The sequence below is a fragment of the Nyctereutes procyonoides genome, unplaced genomic scaffold (genome assembly GCF_905146905.1).
Source record: "Nyctereutes procyonoides isolate TBG_1078 unplaced genomic scaffold, NYPRO_anot_genome, whole genome shotgun sequence".
NCBI classification, from domain to species: Eukaryota; Metazoa; Chordata; class Mammalia; order Carnivora; family Canidae; genus Nyctereutes; species Nyctereutes procyonoides.
Window position 1 is genome coordinate 26,305,526 of NW_026575048.1, and position 19,444 is coordinate 26,324,969.

General features: G+C 37.7%; 1 protein-coding gene across 8 annotated transcripts in view; it reads left to right on the forward strand.

The window, feature by feature from the left end:
• LTBP1 (latent transforming growth factor beta binding protein 1) overlaps window positions 1-19,444 on the forward strand; it is a 389,672-nt gene that overhangs the window by 312,528 nt on the left and 57,700 nt on the right. For all 8 annotated transcript variants that reach the window (XM_055327297.1, XM_055327298.1, XM_055327299.1 and 5 more), the window contains one exon: window positions 2,162-2,287. In XM_055327297.1, the coding sequence (XP_055183272.1) occupies window positions 2,162-2,287 (126 nt within the window). The remainder of the gene's footprint in view (window positions 1-2,161; window positions 2,288-19,444) is intronic.

A 19,444-nucleotide genomic window follows, 5' to 3' on the forward strand; every position in this document is an offset into this window, starting at 1 on the left:
TCAGTTCCTGTCATCAAACTTTTTAGACAATTATTTGTTAATCAGTGGCTTCTCTTGAAGCAAGAACTTCATGCACATTATTCCCTATGCAAAATTGCAAGCTGGCAGCTTTTAAAGGGCCACAGTGAGGCATAGGATGAAATGAGGTCTTGGATAACCTATTGGGCTCCACAAGGTGGATATGGACTTTGGACTTGCCCCACACACCATTGGAACTTTATTGAACCTTGTAGTCCAGATGGAGATAACTCAGGGCAGCAGGTTGGAAAGAAAAAACGAAACTAAAAGCCAGGAGAAGGTCAGAGTTGAAAAAAGATGACCAGTCCAAGAATTGAAGGATTTCAGAGTGAAGTCACATTGAGAAGTAGTTAAGTAGAAAATGATTCATTGCTCTTCCCTGAAATACTCTTAAATTAGCGACAATAGCAAGAGTGGGGGGATTGTTAAGAAATAGGAGTAATTCCGGCTTGGTTTCTTACTTTGATTCAGCATTAGATAGGCCAACTAGTCCAAATTATATGGCAGATAGAATGGTAAAGAGTTAAGGATTGACACAGACAGATGAATAAATCAATGATATTCCCAGAATTTCTATCACATCATGAGGTGAACAGGTCAAAAAGAGCACCAGGAGATCCTGGGTGCAGAGGAGGGATGACTTTATGGAAGAGAACTGCAGGGTTAATGGCTAAGTATGTTTTAGAGGTCTCTGGGAAGGACTCATAATCCATACATTTTTCCCTGTGCCCACTCAGCATAGCAACTATTCGTGTTGGCTCCTGCCTCCACTGTTGTACCATGAGCTTCATAATGGCAAGGGCCCCGGCCTGTTCAGCCTTCTCATAGGAAGCATTTAGTAAATGTTTTTAACTGAATTAAAGATAGACTTCTAAGATGTACCAAGGTCCTGTTTACTAAGATGTAAAGGAAACTTCAGGAAGGTAGGAAAATGGCCTTCGTAGGGCTCCTACCTGCATGGTGCCAGGAACCTGTGATAGTTTTCATGGCCCCAGCTAACTAAGAGTGCCTTGAACAGTCATGGTTTAATTGGGAGAGAATGAGCATATAACAGGTTTTGTGATGGGCAGACATCCCTAATGCACCATTAATGTGCTGTACTAGGAGTTGGGGACTCCATTCAAATATGTTACCCTCTTCAAGAGCAATCAGTGTAATAAGGAACACAGCTAAGTAGAACATTGATTAAAACACAGTGCAGATAGGTGGTTGCATTTGTCAGTATCGGTGTGAGTAGGTGACCATTCTCCAGGATCCCTTATGTTGTCATTGTGGGCACTTGTAACCACAATAATTAGGACTAGTTTGATATAACATTTCACTTCAGGCATTCAGAGTGTTTAGGAGTGCATCGTGAGCCTGGCCGTGGGGAGTGTAATCACTCTTCATTGAAAACAAGTCAGCACGAGATTTGTCCTAAGATGGTCAGCACGAATTTCCAGTGTTGCTTGTTTATGAGTGAATAGTCATAGCTACTACTCTCTGACCCTTAGTTGGGTGATAGGCGCTGCATTAAGCCCTTGACCTTCATTCATTAACTTCATCATCACAAAGCTGTGCAAATAATAGATGTCTCTGGTCTGCAAGAGATGTGTTTGGAAGCTATTTTATTTACATATTCAGACATTTGTGAAGTGCCACTTGAGGGACCAAACACTATTGGTAAGACCTGTCCAGTTTGGCCCTTAAGAAGTTCACATCATAGGGGTGGATCAACATGGAAGTGAGGTGCTTGGGGGGGGGCTACAAGAATTGTGTGCATGGCAGTGGGAGAGAAGAAGACAGCACACTCACAGATGAAGACTTTTCTCAGAGGAGTTGTTAGCGTGTTCTTCAAGCTTCCAGTGTGTCTTTTTAAAATATATATATATACACACACACACTCAGGTCGAACCTATGAAAATGAAAATACTTTTTTGGTAGACTGAAAATGGTTGAACATTGGCTAATTCATATGATTCAACTGAAATAGTTTCTCTCTTTAAACAGTCCAAGTTGTGGTCTAGTATATGTACAAAGAGTACAGTTGTGCCACAAAATATGTGTCCAACCATTTTGTAATAGATTTGCTTGCTGTATGTCTGCTATCATATGAAACCAAAGGAAAAAAAATTCACATACTTGGAACTCTTTTCAATTCCAGATATTAATGAATGTGAACGGCCCGGACTCTGTGGTCCTCACGGAGAGTGTCTAAACACAGATGGTTCTTTTCACTGTGTCTGTGAACAGGGTTTCTCCATTTCTGCAGATGGCCATACATGTGAAGGTAAGATAAACCGTCGGGAGTCCTGTAATTAATTTCATGATAAAGCAGAGAGGAGATTGCTTTCTGTTTAAGCAGGCAAAGCCTGGAAGACACTCCAAGATACTCATGATTTAAGGCCTCAAAGCGTGTATGTATCAAGGCGACTCCTGCCAGCAATCACAGCTCAGGAATTGCTGGGATTTACAAATAGGATAAACTCAGGTTATGTGGATGAAAATACTCACAGGTGATTCCACTGCTGGTACTGAATTAATTACTGGAAACCTGCAGGACATGATGATTTCAGGTACACATGGGAGGCCCGGAGGAAACCTGTAGCTCCCTCCCTGATGTAACTCAAGGCTCTGCCAGTTGTGATGAGGGGTCATACGGATCATTGTCATCACTGTAAACGTGTCTCGTGTGATTCTTCTTTGTGCTGTCAGCAGAGATCTTCCAGTTATTTCTCTAACATCCTTAGCTGTAGGTTAGTCTGTTTTCTTGCCCATTGGTATTTATTATCTCTTTAAAAGTTCGTTGTGTTGTAAGGCATTAAGAGAACAATGTTGGCTTTCTCTGTGCAACCTGTGTGTGTTTTGCAGGGATACAGCACTGTTTATATTCATAAGATTTATGTTCTTAATGATGTATTGTAGTTTGATAAATTGAGGAATAATCCATCCGAACCTACCTACCTACTTACTTATTTAAAAGATTTTACTTTAATAATAATATTAAAATAAATGAATAAATATTCATGAGAGACACAGAGAGAGAGGCAGAGAAACAGGCAGAGGGAGAAGCAGGCTCCATGCAGGGAGCCCGACGCGGGTCTTGATCCCAGGTTTCCAAGATCAGGCCCTGGGCCGAAGGCAGCGCTAAATTGCTGAGCCACCCGGGCTGCCCAAATAAATGAGCCGAACCTTTAAAAAGTAAACTGATGGGAATATCCCATCATCATAATTTCAGTCCATCTCTTTGTTCATCTAGGTTATCAAAAGCCAGCTAAGTTTCAGAGAAGTAAATTGTAGAGTTTTTGTCTCGGGCCTGTGATAGTACCCGAATGCTTTGGTTTAAAAAATAGCATAGCAGGAAGTGCCTCCTCTCCTTGCTCGTACCACAGTGGAATCAAGCCGAGAAACAGCGACCAGGTTCATCTGAAACTAATTATTCTATTGGGAAGAATAAACTGATCTTATAAAAAGCAGGAGATTGTTGAAATTGCTCTCCTGCTGAGTAGACAAAACATTGATGCCAGATTTGGCTTCAAGTCAAAGAGAGATAGTGCGGGGTGCGGTTTGAGCAAGCAGATTTTGAGGGGTTTGGAAGCCATCAAAAGTTGGGAAACAGGGAAAAACATCATTAAAGGCGGCCACGAGATCTGCAGAGAGCATGGCACTCCCTGGCAGAGGGTCATGGTGCTCTGGGAGTCACAGATGACACCGATGTGCAGAATGCACATTTCCTAGCATTCCAGAAAGATGCGGACTTGGTTCTTCATTTGGGTCTGAAACCTGGATCATAAGGGCTTCTTTCACTGAAAAATGATCCACATGATAACCGCTGATGGTTGCGCCATGCAAAAACTATGTTCAGGAAAAAAAACACAGGTCACCTCACATGCTCACTTGCCAAAGTTATTGTTCCAGAAGAATATACCAATATGAATAGATTCACATCCATTTTGTCTTTTGTACTCAACGACTTTCTTTTAATTCTGTCTTTTTAAACACTGATTTCTGCAACTCTGGAGTTATATAATCATTCTAATTTACTTGCAGTTCTAATTTTGTTAGGCATTTACTTGGCCAAGACCTGAATTTTAAAATGTGTTTTTAGAAAACTTCTAGTACTTTGTAAATGACTATACTTGCATATACTTTCTTTGACGCTTGGTCCATGTTTTTTTTATTCTAGAAACTGGACAATTTTATAAGTAATAAAATAGGTAATTTAGAATACTGTGCTGATATATGGCAGTACAACTAGAAATCTCCCTAATTATTAGGCATGTTATTTCTCTTTCTAGAATAAGCTTTGCAAAGCTTTCATTTTTTTTATGGGCTTACTCCACTACGTTAAACTGGTCCAAATTTTCTTTTGTTGGACTTAGCCTGAAACTTGTGGCAGTAGCAGAATGTCCTGATTCTACCCCTGGCTGTGGTGTAGGCTGAAGCCAGCCCATGTGATCCGGGTTTAGCTGTGGAACTGATGTGCATAGTACTTGAGTTAACACTGAGAAGCTGGCTCTCTTACTTCATCTCCATCCACCAACTTATTTCTGAACTTCTGGGTTAAGCAGCCAGAGACTTGTGGACACAGGGCTGGCATAGCTTGCTCTAAGCTGGGCTAATCAAATCCCACCCCTCTGAGGGAAGGGGAGCGTCCTTCCTTGATTTCCCATGGCATAGTTGATATCTGGTCCCAGTTACTGTACCACAGTGAAGAGCTATACTCCGTCAACATAAACTATCTCAAGTCTCAGGTAGCATGGCGGGTTGTACAGAAATAGAAACAGCATCACTGGATCCTTCCTTTCCACTCTGTGTGTGGTGTTTGGGGAGCATGTACCTGATAGAGAAGGAGGAACACCTTGGTTCTCCTGCATGACATGAAGAACAGCAGTGTTCTTTGAAATTCTACTGGTGTGGAGTGGGAAGTATGTAGTGAGTGAGCTGTTCATTCATTTATTCACTTACAGAGTGGCTATCATGTGCCAGGCACTGTTACTGTTCTGAGGGCAAAACACACAGTTCATGTCCACTTGGAGCCTACCTTCCAGGAGGGGAATCTGGGATAAATAGGTAAACAGTAGCTACAAAAAATTATGTGCTTGTCTTTAAATAATATAAGATAGCCAGGATATAAGTAAATACAGGTTGTTGGGGTGCCTGGGAGGCACAGTCAGTTAAGTGTCCAACTCCTGATTTCTGCTTAGGTCATGATCTCAGGGTTGTGAGATTGAGCCCCGCATGTTGGACTCTGTGCTGGATGTGGAGCCTACATAAGATTCTTTCTCTCTCTCTCTCCCTCCCACTCCCCCTCCCCCCTGAATAAATTAGTAAGTACAGGTTGCAACATGCTGTATATATTATGCAGTTCATTTTCCTCTCATCCCACACATGGGGGTCAGAAAAGTGTAGGGTAGGGACACCTGGTGACTCAGCGGTTGAATGTCTGCCTTCAGCTCAGGGCGTGATCCCAATTTCTGGGATTGAGTCCTGCATCGGGCTCCCCGCATGGAGACTGCTTCTCCCTCTGCCTAAGTCTCTGCCTCTCTCTCTCTCTCTCTCTCTCTCTCTCTCTCTCTCTCTCTCCGTCTCTCATGAATAAATAAAATCTTTAAGAAAAAAAAAAAAAGGGAAGTGCAGGGTACCTGGACTCTTCTGTGGACTTTCTGCTCCATTTCTGTTTCTTCTTAGAAGTGTGGTTCATCTCCTCCTGCCATCACCTTTTGCATCCTCTAGCCAGAATGTTTATCTTGTGTAGAAAAGAAAAGGAAACTTTACTACAAAAGAAACTTTTTTACCTCTTTCACTTTTTTTATATCCCAGTCTTTCTTATTCATGTGTCTTAAAAAATTACAATTCTTTTGGTTTTTTAGGTATTTTTTTTCATTTTGTTGTTGTAGAGCTTTAACTCATGAAAAATATGTATCATCCCAATTATAAGCTGACCTAAGGTTTGGTTTCATCATTCAAAACATAATGTGTGTGAGAGGGAAAATAGGGAAACTTGTGACAGATTCCTGTCACCTGTCTCCTGACCCCTGTGAAGAGGTGTCCCTGACCTCTTACTTTGCATCATGCCATTCATGGGTCTCTCTGCATATTGCTCTTGGCCAAGAGCTATGGTGCTCTCCCAGTTGGGCATCCAGGTTGGATGAGAATTTATACAACAAGTGGAGCTGGGGACATCAGACATGTCTAGACCCCTTGTGCTTTCCAGCCCTGTTTATACCTTAGAATGGCCACACTGAGCTAGTAGGGACCTTGGAGGAGCCCAGCAACACAGCAACAATGGCTTACAGAACCTGGTTAGTCATGGCTTACTAGGCCTCCACACCATGACCAGAATCACTCCCTGAAGCCTTGTCTTTTAGAAAGCATCTTTATTCATTCATTTGACAAATATTAAGTGTAACAAAAATTCCTGCTTTCTTGTAAAATACATGATAGGCTAGACAGAGACATAAACCCTGTGGGGAAAACAAGTAGAGGAGAGTAAGGGAGATCTGAGGGTTGGAGCAGAGAATGGAAAGCTGGTACCATACTAACTTGCATGGTCTGGGTTGGCCATTCTGTCTCTGTATTGAGAGAAATAGTAGGAATTTTATGTCTGGGTAACAAATGAAGCCATATTAGGTACCCTTTTTCACACTGATCATCCACTGGCTGAGGGACAATAGCTTGTCAATAAATAGACAAGAGGGCATGAGATGGTCTGCTGAGGGCCGTTAACCTCTTGCCAACATGAATTCTGTTTAGACAGTGGAGTAAACATCAGAGTACATCACCTAGAGCAAACCTACATGTAAACTATGGACCTGGGTTGACAATGATGTACGAGTGTATGTTCATCAGTCCTAACAAATGTTCAGGGATGTTGATAGTGATGGAGCCTGGGGAAGAGGACAGGGGGTTGGGAAGACAGGGAAATATGGGAAGTTGCCATGAAATTTTACTGTGAATCTAAAACAGCTCTTAATAATAACCTCTGTTTTTGAAAGCCAAGCATTTCTAGAATTACCTGTTTTTCATCAGGAAGAAAAAATCAAAACCTTTCATTTTCATTCTGTATTATCCTATATTTTCCTCCCCTGAATGTTATTTCTTACTTTTCAAAATAATACCTCAAACAGACTGTGACCAGAAGTTTCTGCTCCCACTTTCAGAACCATTCTAATACTGATTCAGAATTTGACAACTGAAAAGATTGGAAGAGGACTCTTTTTTTTTTTAAGATTTTATTTATTTGACAGAGAGCACAAGCAGGCGAAGAAACAGGCTCTCCTCGGAGCAGGGAGCCAATGCAGAGCTCAATCCCAGGACCCTAGGATCATGACTTGAGCCAAAGGCAGATGCTTAATGAGCCACACCCAAGTGCTCCGAAAGAAGACTTCTTACATGTAGCCTGAACTTTGAATCCCAGAGTATTCAAAGAATTCAGTGCTGTTGTTAAGTAGCTCTAGAGATTCTAATCTTGGAACTTTTTAGGGTATCTTCTACAAACTGCTTCTTGCTAATGCATTCATTTGAAAGGGAGAACGTAATCAAAGGCCAAGTGGTCAGGATGGCTAGCTTCTTAAACTTTCCTGAGAACAGTGATATCAGAAAGACTAAAAGGGGTGCCTGGCTGGCTCAGTCAGAAAAGCATGGGACTCTTGATTTCAGTGTTGTGAATTCAAGCCTCATGTTGGATGTAGAGATTACTTTAAAAAATAAAATAAAAATAAAAAAGAAAGAAAACTTGAAAGAAGTTAGGTTCATACTCTGAGGCTAATGTTGTGTTCGTTGGAACCAGAAAATATGGTAAAGGCAACTTTTGCCAAATCAAATTAATCAGGAGCAAGCATGATTTTGTTTTCAGACTTTTAGGTACATTTTCTATGAAGAGTATAGAAAGAGAGTATAAAACCATTGTTGACAGTGTGCCAAGGCAATTGGTGGCTTTGTGGCATGGAGATAGAACTTTTTATCTGTCACCAAGGAGAAAATATTTTTTAAAATGATTTAGCCAAATAGGACATTGAGGTGCCCTAACACATAGTAATGTATTACATCTGGCTCCTTGGCTCAAAGATTTTTAAGGTGTTTGTTTGTTTGTTTGTTTTAGTTTTTGTGGCTTTTTGTTTGTTTTACGTTTTGGGGTTTATTTTAGTAGCTTTAGGGTCAGAAATAAAAAAATCTAAGAGAATACAACCTTAGTGTTTCTCTTCTAAAGAATGGGAATTTAGATTAACAATAAGATCCTTTTTCTCCCACATGTAAGACGGAAAAGGATCATACAACATTCCAGGTAAAGAAGGGAAATGGCTTCCTGCTGTAAAGGCTACTGTTCTTCATGCTCACTCCTCCTGCGAATCTACTTCTGCAGAAGTGAGTGAAAATGGATGTTTAAATCATTAGGGAGAGAGCTGAGGAAATTTTGCTGGAATAAGCTGCTTTTGGATCTGGAATACATATTTTCCATGCATTGCTTGATTGTCTTCCGTATATCAACATTTTTATAAAGGAATTCATAATAGTAGCAAAGAAATTCAAGAGCTCTTCCTAAGCCTTTTATCACTGCTGACCTTTTAAAACCCCAGAGCTATGGAAAATCATCTGTTCATAGACAGAGAAGTAAACACTTTCCTTGCAGCCAAAAAATAGATATGGGACTGCCAGAAAGTGAAGTCTGTAGGTGGTGAGCTGCTCCTCACACCTTCTTCTACCACCCAGTGCACGTCCAGGGCGCTAGGCTTTCTGCATCTATTTTGGTGAGTCTTTTGATGTCATCTGCCACCAGAGTACCTAATAGGTCATGAAGGTTATCGTAAATAGTATCTTTGTATTTTAGGGTTAAATTATAATGTTTAATGTACCGATTCCCGAATTGGTTATTTGTTAGTCATCTAGCTGATGGAATGTTACATGGTTGTGTTGAGTGGGCAACCTGAGTGGACTGGAGATTCTTCCTATAGGTGGTTTCAGGACTTTATTATAATAATAGCAATGATAATAATAGCAAGCATTTGTTGAATTCTTCTTGTGAGCCATTCACTATGTGAAGTGCATCGTACTGATTTTTTCATTTAATCTTCATGACAACTGTATGGGTAGGATGAGTATTAGTTGGAATGCTCTTGGCTGCAATGAACAGCTTAAAACAAGGAAATTTATTATACTGAGAAGCTTAGAGATGGTCACCTCTTCTCTAGTATAAAGCTTTATTCAAGTGTCTCTTTCTCAGGGAACCCTTTCTGGCCACCCTTTCTCACATTCGCCCCCTAACATTTCCTTTTTGCCCCCTTGCTTTGTTTAACCATCTTACTCTACTTCTTTCTCGTTGCTTATTGTCAGATCCCACTCCTAGACGATAAGGCTGATAAGACATTGCTATCGATCTTGTTCTGATAGCAGTGGCTTTGAGAATAATTAGGGCACAATAAATGGTGAGTGAATGAAAAGGTGAAGAGCGGATCTGTACATCCTGGAATATCATGAAACATCCAATAAGATTATTCCAAAATGAGTACATTGTGTATTTTTGGGAAGCCTTTCCTGTTTTTTGAAAAAATTCTCTAAAGCACACCCTGCATAATTATTGGGTATAGAAGTGGTTAAGAAGTTAGGCTGTGGATTCCAAGTGTGTGGGCTTGAACTCTTACTCTACTTCCAAGCTGTGTGAACTTGAGAAAGTTGCATAAGGCTTCTGTGCCTCAGTTCCCCATGTGCATAATGAAGTCATGGAGTCATTGTAAGAATTAAACATGTTGATGCGTGTTGGCAAGTATCAGCTTAGAATGGAAACTGTCCCCATAGAACATGGTCCATGAATGTGAATTATGTTGAGTATGCTAGCACTTTATAACTTGATACCCTAGTTATTTTGCCATATTTGTTTTCTTAATACATAGACATCTGAAAGGAGGGAGCATGTGACACCTAGTTATTTATATGTGATCAGTACTTACAAAATAGACAACATATAGTCAGATTACATAAGTATTTGTGAATTAAATTGTTGGTTTGAAGTTCAGGTCTGGGTATAAATGAAGTACTGCATTATAGTCTATCTACTTTTAAACCCCAATCTTATTTAATATAAATTATAATTTATAAATCATATAAAATATAGGATAGGATACCTATTTAAACATAATTTGCTCTAATTCCTCACTCTTTGTTTTCCCTAAGAGTTCCAGATGACTGACTTTCCCTTTTCACCCCCTAAGTTTAAAATGTTTCATGAATCAATTGCCAATAAACTGATGGCTAATTCTGATACTTATTTGCATTTAAACTTTGGAGATGTTATTTCTAGAGATACACTGTCTATTTTCTGTGGCTTCATAACTGATCTTTCTTGGCCTCCTATTTGAATATAGAAAGAGAAAAATTAGAATAGTGAAAAAAATGGGAATTTTTTTTGGCTGATCTTATGTTGCTTTTGGGGCCTAAGTGTCAAAAAGATGAATCTGGGGTTTGATATGCTTGGCTTGTGCTTAGAGTTTTCTCCCAGTCGTCATTGGCAGCACCTCTTAGTGTAAGAAGGACTATATGAAAAGAGAAAATGTACAGTGTGGCTCTAAAGTTAGAAGAAGATGTTTATTTCTTGAAAAATCTTGGTTGTAGAAATGTACACTATTAAATTAATGCAAAGATAATCCAGTGGTTAGAAATAAATATATTCAGAGAAAACAGTGCATTTTAGAAATTTTAGAGAGTTTAAAAAAACACAAAATCTATTTCACACATTAGCTTTTGCAAGTAATTGTGTTAGAAATATGCAACTTAAGTTCAGGCTATTTTCCTTAAGTATTTAAAGAAATTTTTCGGAATGGCATAGAATTTATTCACCGTGGAGAATTTATTCAAATACTTTTACTTCACTTCACAATGGACTGTGGTAGTCCATTATATAATAGTAAATTAGGATTATTCTTTACCTTCAGGAATAGAGGAGGTTTTCTTTAAAAAAGAAAAAAAAAACTTTCTTCCCTTTTCTTTCCTCCACGTTTTTAGAAATGTTTCTTTTCCATAGCAATTTAAATCCTTCTTATTCACTTTTCCAGTTTTTATATAATATTCTGTTGGTCTGTAATGGGAAAAAATGGTTTTTTAAATTCTGAAATAGACTGTGATCCTCTTTTTCTCAAAAGAAGCATAAATAACTTGTGTCTATAGGTTTTGCTTCTGTCAAAAGAAAAAATGTTTTATGTCTCACTGAAAATATACTGCTTTTCAACTTGATTCAGATTTTTTTTCTGTAAGTGTCACAGATACTTAGTTTTAGATTTTAACTGATAATACTGAGACTTTTTTTTATTGTAATTGAACAAACATCTGGCACATGCAGTGGCTTTCCCACACAGCACCTTGCCTCTACCCTGTGTCCTGGTTCACTGAATGGGAGGATAGGTGCCCAGGGCAAACTGCAGGCTTTTGAACCTGTTTTGTGACGTGTGCCCTCTCCAGCTACAGAAATTGAGCCTTGCAAGCTCCCTCCATGAGGAACACTGAGACACGGTGCATTTTGCCCCATATTCTTGGTCTCAGTGCATCAATTTGTTAATGCAATTTGAAATATAAACAGTTAAATTCTCTTCTTGGATTTTTTTTAAAGCAGCTAATCTAAAATGACTTCATTCATGAGGATTTCCATTCTTGACCTCATTTTAGATGATAAAGAAATCATCTTCTGTCCGTTTGCCCTATTGAATTGTCTTTGAAAACCTAATGTGAATGAGAGTTAAGGACATAATTTAAATACTTAAAAAATTCTTAGGACTCTTTTGGGTGCTCAAACAGAATTAGAAAACTTAAAACTTACTAATTTTATATTTTACCCTCATGTAAAAAGAATGTTTTACTAGCTGTATTTATCTGTAAACGTACGTATGCAAGGGCAATGTGGAGTGAGGAAAGAAACGGGAACTGGGAGCCACGCTTAACAGTTCAGATGGACTCTGGGAAGGGAGCAGAACTGACAGGGGCTCTGATCCAGATCTAATGTCTCATCATGAATACTTAACAATCAAATATGACCTCCCCTCCGAGCATTAAATGTGTCTTCCATTTTCTATTATATGTTTAAATGCTCATAATTCCTAAGTTAGATAGACTAGAATTCTAGTCTGCTCTGAATACATAGAAATGCTGTTATAATCTTAAGTAAATGATTTAAAAATTCACCCCATAATAATCTCCTTCTATGAGACAAATAACCTTCTATGAGACAAAAAAATAGTAGCATATTTGGAACAGAGAATCAGGTAACTCCCCTGACTTGCAGTAGGTCACATAAAAGTGTAGTTACATTTTTTTAAAAGATTTTATTTATTTATTCATGAGAGACACACACACACACACACACACAGAGAGAGAGAGAGAGGCAGAGGCAGAGACACAGGCAGAGGGAGAAGCAGGCTCCATGCAGGGAGCCTGATGTGGGACTTGATCCCCCCATCTCCAGGATCCGCCCCTGGGCCAAAGGTGGCGCCAAACCGCTGAGCCACTGGAGCTACCCTGTAGTTATATTTTTAAGGAGGATTATTATGTCACATGTGCTCTCTTATTTCCACCTGTATTCCTATGTAAAAAAAAAAAGAAAAAGAAAAAGAAAAATAGCTTGATTTTATTTTGTACTTGGAGGAAATTAGATTTCACAGTTTTTGATTGGCTTATTATGGACAGATAGGGAATGGTGATCAGGATTACTATTCAGAGTCCCTTAATATTTTAGTTTGATATATACATCTTACCAATGGGAAAAAGAGAGGGAAACAAAATGAACTTTTGAAATGGTTAAAGTGGTCTTTAACCAGGAAATACAGTAGTATGGATTGGCTTTTCTTTTTAGGTGAACTTTCTAATTGCTTAAAATGCATAAAAAGAAATACATGAATCATAAGAGTACAGCTTGATGGACTTTTACAGAGTGAGCAAACTTGGTAATGAGCCTCTGAGCCCTCCCTTAAGCTTCTTCCTAATTTTTAACCCACTCTCCTCCCTATTACCCACACAGAGCAGTAATCACTATTTTGTCTTCATTTCTGTGGCTTTGTTTTACCTGTTTTTGAATATTTTTTTGGTGGTATATAGGAGGTATTCATTTGTATCTGACTTATTTCATCCAACATTTAGATTTTCATGCTTCATCTATGTCCTTTATAGCAATATTTCATCTTCATTACTGTATGGTATTTCATTGTATAAATATACTATAATTATGTATCCATTCTACTGGTGATGGGCATTTGGGTTACTTCCAGTTAGGGACTATTGAGAATATAGCTTTTACGAATATTCTTTTTTTTTTTTTTACGAATATTCTTGAACATGCTTTTAGTGGACATAATCACTAATTTCTTGTTGGATATTACTTGGAAGTAATCTCCAGATCCTAAAATATATGAATGTCTCAGTTTCATAGAGATAGCCAATTTTCAGAGTCCTGATGAACTACTTTTGATGTTTAAATTCCACATCCTTGTCAACCATTGATGTTGTCATTTCTTTTAATGGTTAGCCTTGCTGGGGTGCCTGGGTGGCTCAATTGGTTAAGTGTCTGCCTTCCATTCTGGTCATGACGATCCCAGGGTCCTGGGATCGAGCCCTGCATCTGGCTCCCTGCTCAGTGAGGAGCCTGCTTCTCCTTCTCCCTCTGCCTGCTACTCCCTCTGCTTATGCACATCCTCTCTCTATCAAATAAAATCTTTTAAAAAGATTTTTTAAATCTTTTTTCATTCCATCCACAGGTTAGTTTATCCTTGCACCAGTGGCATATTATCTTAACCATAGTGGCTTTATAATGAACGTTAATATATGTGCTCTAAATTCTAAATTGTGCAGTTCTTAAGGTTGTCAGGATTATTCATGGCCCTTTGCATTTCTATATAAATTTTATAATCAGCTTATTTATACTGGAAAAAAAATCTCCCGGGATTTTGACTGGAATTGCATTGAATCAACAGATCAATCAATGTAATATCTTACAATATTGAGTCTTCCAATACACAAATACACATCCTTCCATTTAGGTTTCTTTCATGTGTTTTGGTGTTTTGTTGTAGTTTTTTGTGTAGTCTTGAACAGAATTTTTAGGATTATTCGGAGGTTTTCAGTGTTTTTATATTGTTGTAGAGGGTAAAGTGTATTCTCCCCTTGTAACAATTTGATTTTTGTGCATTGACCTTGTACCTATGAACTTGCTAAATTTATTTCTCTTAGTTGATCTGCAGATGCTTTTGAATCTGCAGTTATGTTGTCTACAAATAATGTAGTACTAGGTTTCTTTGTTTTCTTTCAATAATTATTATACTTTTTCTTATTACATTATCTAGGACCACCACTTCAATAGAAATGGTGGTAGCTAGCTTACTTGCCCCATTGCTGATCTCAGCAGGAAAAGGATTAAATATTTCTTTACCAAAATAATAAAATAAAATATATAATAAAATATAAATAAATAAAATATATATAAATATATATTTAAAAAATAAAATTCTTATTTTGATCCAAAGGAAAAAAAATTAAGATAAAGTTAAAACTACAGAAATACCTCAATTATCCAGAGCAATATATATATATATATATATATATTGTGTATGTGGGTTTTTATTCTTTCTTTTAGCTGTAATTACAAAAACAATAAATATAAATAATACTAAAAAAAATTTCTTTACCTTTGATGTTTGCCATAGGATGCACTCTATCAGATAAGGGAATTCCCCTCTATGGTTTGATGACAGTCTTTATTATGAATGGTCTTGAATTATTACAGAGGCTTTTCCTGCATCTATTGAAATAATTGTATTATTTTCTTTTTTTTAATTGTATTTTCTCCTTTATTCTGTTACTGTAGTGAATTACATTGACTGTTTCTTTTTCCCCCTATTTACTTATTTTAAACAAGATAAAAGTTTGTTTCTCTCTGTTTGAGCATAAGTAATCCAGGGCCAAGAATTCAGGTTTATAGTGCTGAACCCCAGGTGACACCTATCTTGTGCTATCTTTGACATGTGGTTCTAAATCATGGTCGGAGGTGGTAGCTCCACTGTCTACCATCACATACACATTCAAGGCATATTGATTTCTTCTTAGTGAAAAATAACCTTTGCATTCTTAAAATAAACCTAACAGTCATGATATAGTATCCTTCTTATACAGTATATCCCTGGAGTCAGATGACTAACATTTTGTTGAGAGTATGTGCATCTGTGTTTATTAGAGAGATTAACCTTTAATCCTCCTTTCTTTTAATGTTTTGTGAAGTTGTAGACTCAAAGTTGCTCTGGTTTCATAAACTGAATTTGAAAATATTTTTTTCAAAAATTTTTTTTCGAAAAGTATATGTAAGATTGGTGTTAGTCTTTCTCAAATTCCTTGAAGAATTCACAAGTAGAATCATTTGGACCTGAAGTTTTTTGTTTTGTGTGTCTGTTGGGGGGGGGGTGTTATGAAAGTTTTAAATTTGCAGTTAAGATTTCTTTAACAGATAAAGTAATGGTCTCAGTTCTTTGACTTTTCGTGACAGTTTTGGTAACTTTGTTTTTTGAGGAACTTACCCATTTTAGGTAAAAATTTTAGGTAAATTTCCAATTCATTGCCAGCAAGTTGTTGATAATACTTTTTCTTATATCCTTAGTGTCTGTAGAATGTGTCAGTGATGGCTTTCTGTTTTTATTTGTGCTTGCTTTGTTCATCATCAGTCTTTCACAGGTGTTAGTCTTGCAAAGAAACAATTTTGGTGATTTTTCTCTTTGTTTTCATTATGTTAATTTCTGCTTTTGTATTCTTTGGGCTTTATTTGTCTTTATAACTTCTTGAGATCCTTAGATCATTGGGTTTTCAACCTTCTTTTCTATAATATATATATCCTTTTCTAATATATATTTATAGCTATATATTTCTAAGAATGGCTTTATCTGCACCACAAATTTTGATATGTTTTTTGCTATTCAAACAAAAGTAATACAAATGCATTGCCTTTTTTTTTCTTCACCCAGTGAATTATTTAAGGGTGTTTTGCTTAATAAACAGACGTTGGGAATTTTTTTTTTTTTTTTAGATTTTATTTATTTGACAGCGTATGTAGGTGCAGTGGCAGGCAGGGGGAGAGGAAGGCAGTGAGAGAAGAAGTAAACTCCCTGCTGAGTAGAGAGCCTGAGGTGGGGCCTTGATCACAGGACCCTGGGATCATGACAAGCTAATGCAGATGCTTAACAGACTGAGCCAGCCAAGCACCATTCTTTTTGTTATTTATATCTTAATACCTCTCTAACCAGAGAACAAAATTTCAATGATTTCAATCTTTGGAATTTGTTGTGGTGCAGAGTACAGTCAATTTTGGTAAATATTCCTTGTATACTTGAAAACAACATATTTTGCATTGGATCTATATATGTTAATTAGTGCCCAGTGTGTAGATTGTTTAAATCATATATATCCCCATTGTGTTTTTGTCTGCTTATTATATAATTTACTGAAGGGGTGTTTTATAATCTTCCATTATTATGGAAATTTATCTGTTTCTAATTTTTGTTTCCTGGGCTTTGTTTTATATATTGTCTGATCGTGGAATTAAATACTGAATTTTTTGTGTCATCTTCATGTTTTGACCCTTTTATCCCTTTGAAATGTCCCACTTTGTCTCTACCTATGTATCTACTGTCGTTTATCAGAATAATTACATATGGCTCTTTCAATTAGATTTTGCATGGTTTCTCTTTTCCCAGTTCTCCATGTTCTTATTTTGAAAGTGTCATTTTCTTGTAAGGAGGATATAGTAGTTTTTTCCTAATCCAGATTGCCAATCTTCATCTTTTAATTGGAGAACCTAGGTCATATACATTTAACATACTGGTATTAGGGGGTTCAAATCTATACTCTGTTTTCCATTTGTCTTATCTGTTTCCTTTCCTTTTTTCTTTTTCTTTTTTTTTTTTTTTTTGGCTGCCTATTGGAGTATTTATTATTATATTGATCCCTTCCTACCCTGCTTCTTTATACTTATTTTTTGAAGAACATTTCCCTATGATTTTTAATGAAACATTGTGCAAAAGGAAAATAACTTTGCGATCATACTGGCCCAAGATCTATTTTCACATAGTAAAAAGTAAATTTGTATACAGTACTTAACCGTATACTGTAGGAAGGTAATTCTTCAGTAGAAAACCTATATAACTGGGAATTTACCATTTATATTAGAGGAAGAGATTAGGTCTAAAGTGTTTTTACTTTTCATTCAACATTCTCTGAATTAAAGTTCCAGAAGATTTTATTTTTGGGCAGGGTCTCCAGAGGTTTTGAAACTAAACAAATACAGCTTTGTATGCAACAAACAAACAAACAAAAAAACTTGGCTAGATTAAAAAGCATTAAGATTTTTTTTTTGTTTGCTTGCTTTCAATTTTAGTTGTAATTATTGAGAACTGCTGTGGTTTTTTTTTAATAAGTATATGTGTACTATTAATAATAGTATTTTTCTCATGTAATTTTTTAAAGATTTTATTTATATGGGGGGGGGGCTGAACACAAGTAGGGGGAGGTACAAAGGGAGAGAGGCAAGCAGATTCCCTCTAAGTGGGGAGCTTGACAAAGGGCTTGATCCCAGGACTCAGAAATCATGACCCAGAGAAGTATCTGAGCCAAAGTCAGACACTTAACTGACTGAGCCACCCACACACCCCTCATGTAACTTTTCATCACTTCAAGCTAAGTATTTAAAAATACATTTATTTAAAAGACATTCTATGCCTTTTTGTTAGTTGAAAGACATATTTAAATATGTTCAGTTTTTAGGGGATCCCTGGGTGGCTCAGCGGTTTAGCGCCTGCCTTTGGCCCAGGGCGCCATCCTGGAGTCCCGGGATTGAGTCCCATGTCAGGCTCCTGGCATGGAGCCTGCTTCTCCCTCTGCCTGTGTCTCTGCCTCTCTTTCTCTCTCTCTCTGTGTCTATCATGAATAAATAAATAAATCTTAAAAAAATAAATATGTTCAGTTTTTAAATTGTTTTCAGAATATTTATGAATATTCTACTTTTGTTTATAGAGTTTTATTTTATTCATTTGCTTTTTCTGGTTAGGGTGCCATATATACTTGGTATACACTCAAGTCAAAGAATTTTCTCCTTTCAGTATCTTCAAATAATTGTTTTCAAATATATAAATTTTCCTTTTTTAAATAAATTTATTTTTTATTGGTGTTCAATTTACCAACATACAGAATAACACCCAGTGCTCATCCCGTCAAGTGCCCCCCTCAGTGCCCGTCACCCATTCACCCCCACCCCCCGCCCTCCTCCCCTTCCACCACCCCTAGTTCATTTCCCAGAGTTAGGAGTCTTTATGTTCTGTATCCCTTTCTGATATTTCCCACACATTTCTTCTCCCTTCCCTTATATTCCCTTTCACTATTATTTATATTCCCCAAATGAATGAGAACATACACTGTTTGTCCTTCTCCGATTGACTTACTTCACTCAGCATTATACCCTCCAGTTCCATCCACGTTGAAGCAAATGGTGGGTATTTGTCGTTTCTAATGGCTGAGGAATATTCCATTGTATACATAAACCACATCTTCCTTATCCATTCATCTTTTGATGGACACTGAGGCTCCTTCCACAGTTTGGCTATTGTGGACATTGCTGCTAGAAACATCGGGGTGCAGGTGTCCCGGCGTTTCATTGCATCTGTATCTTTGGGATAAATCCCCAGCAGTGCAATTGCTGGGTCATAGGGCAGGTCTATTTTTAACTCTTTGAGGAACCTCCACACAGTTTTCCAGAGTGGCTGCACCAGTTCACATTCCCACCAACAGTGAAGAGGGTTCCCCTTTCTCCGCATCCTCTCCAACATTTGTGGTTTCCTGCCTTGTTAATTTTCCCCATTCTCACTGGTGTGAGGTGGTATCTCATTGTGGTTTTGATTTGTATTTCCCTGATGGCAAGTGCTGTGGAGCATTTTCTCATGTGCATATTGGCCATGTCTGTGTCTTCCTCTGTGAGATTTCTCTTTATGTCTTTTGCCCATTTCATGATTGGATTGTTTGTTTCTTTGCTGTTGACTTTAATATCTTGGATACTAGCCCTTTATCTGATACGTCATTTGCAAATACCTTCTCCCATTCTGTAGGTTGTCTTTTAGTTTTGTTGACTGTATCCTTTGCTGTGCAGAAGCTTCTTATCTTGATGAAGTCCCAATAGTTCATTTTTGCTTTTGTTTCTTTTGCCTTCGTGGATGTATCTTGTAAGAAGTTACCGTGGCTGAGATCAAAAAGGGTGTTGCCTGTGTTCTCCTCTAACAAATATATAAATTTTCTAATTTTAAGAGTAACGTGTGCTCATTGTAGAAAACTTAGAAAATCCAGGGACGCCTGGGTGGCTCAGCAGTTAGGCGCCCGCCTTTGGCTCAGGTCGTGATTTTGGGATCCAGGATCGAGTCCCACATCAGGCTCCCTGCGAGGAGCC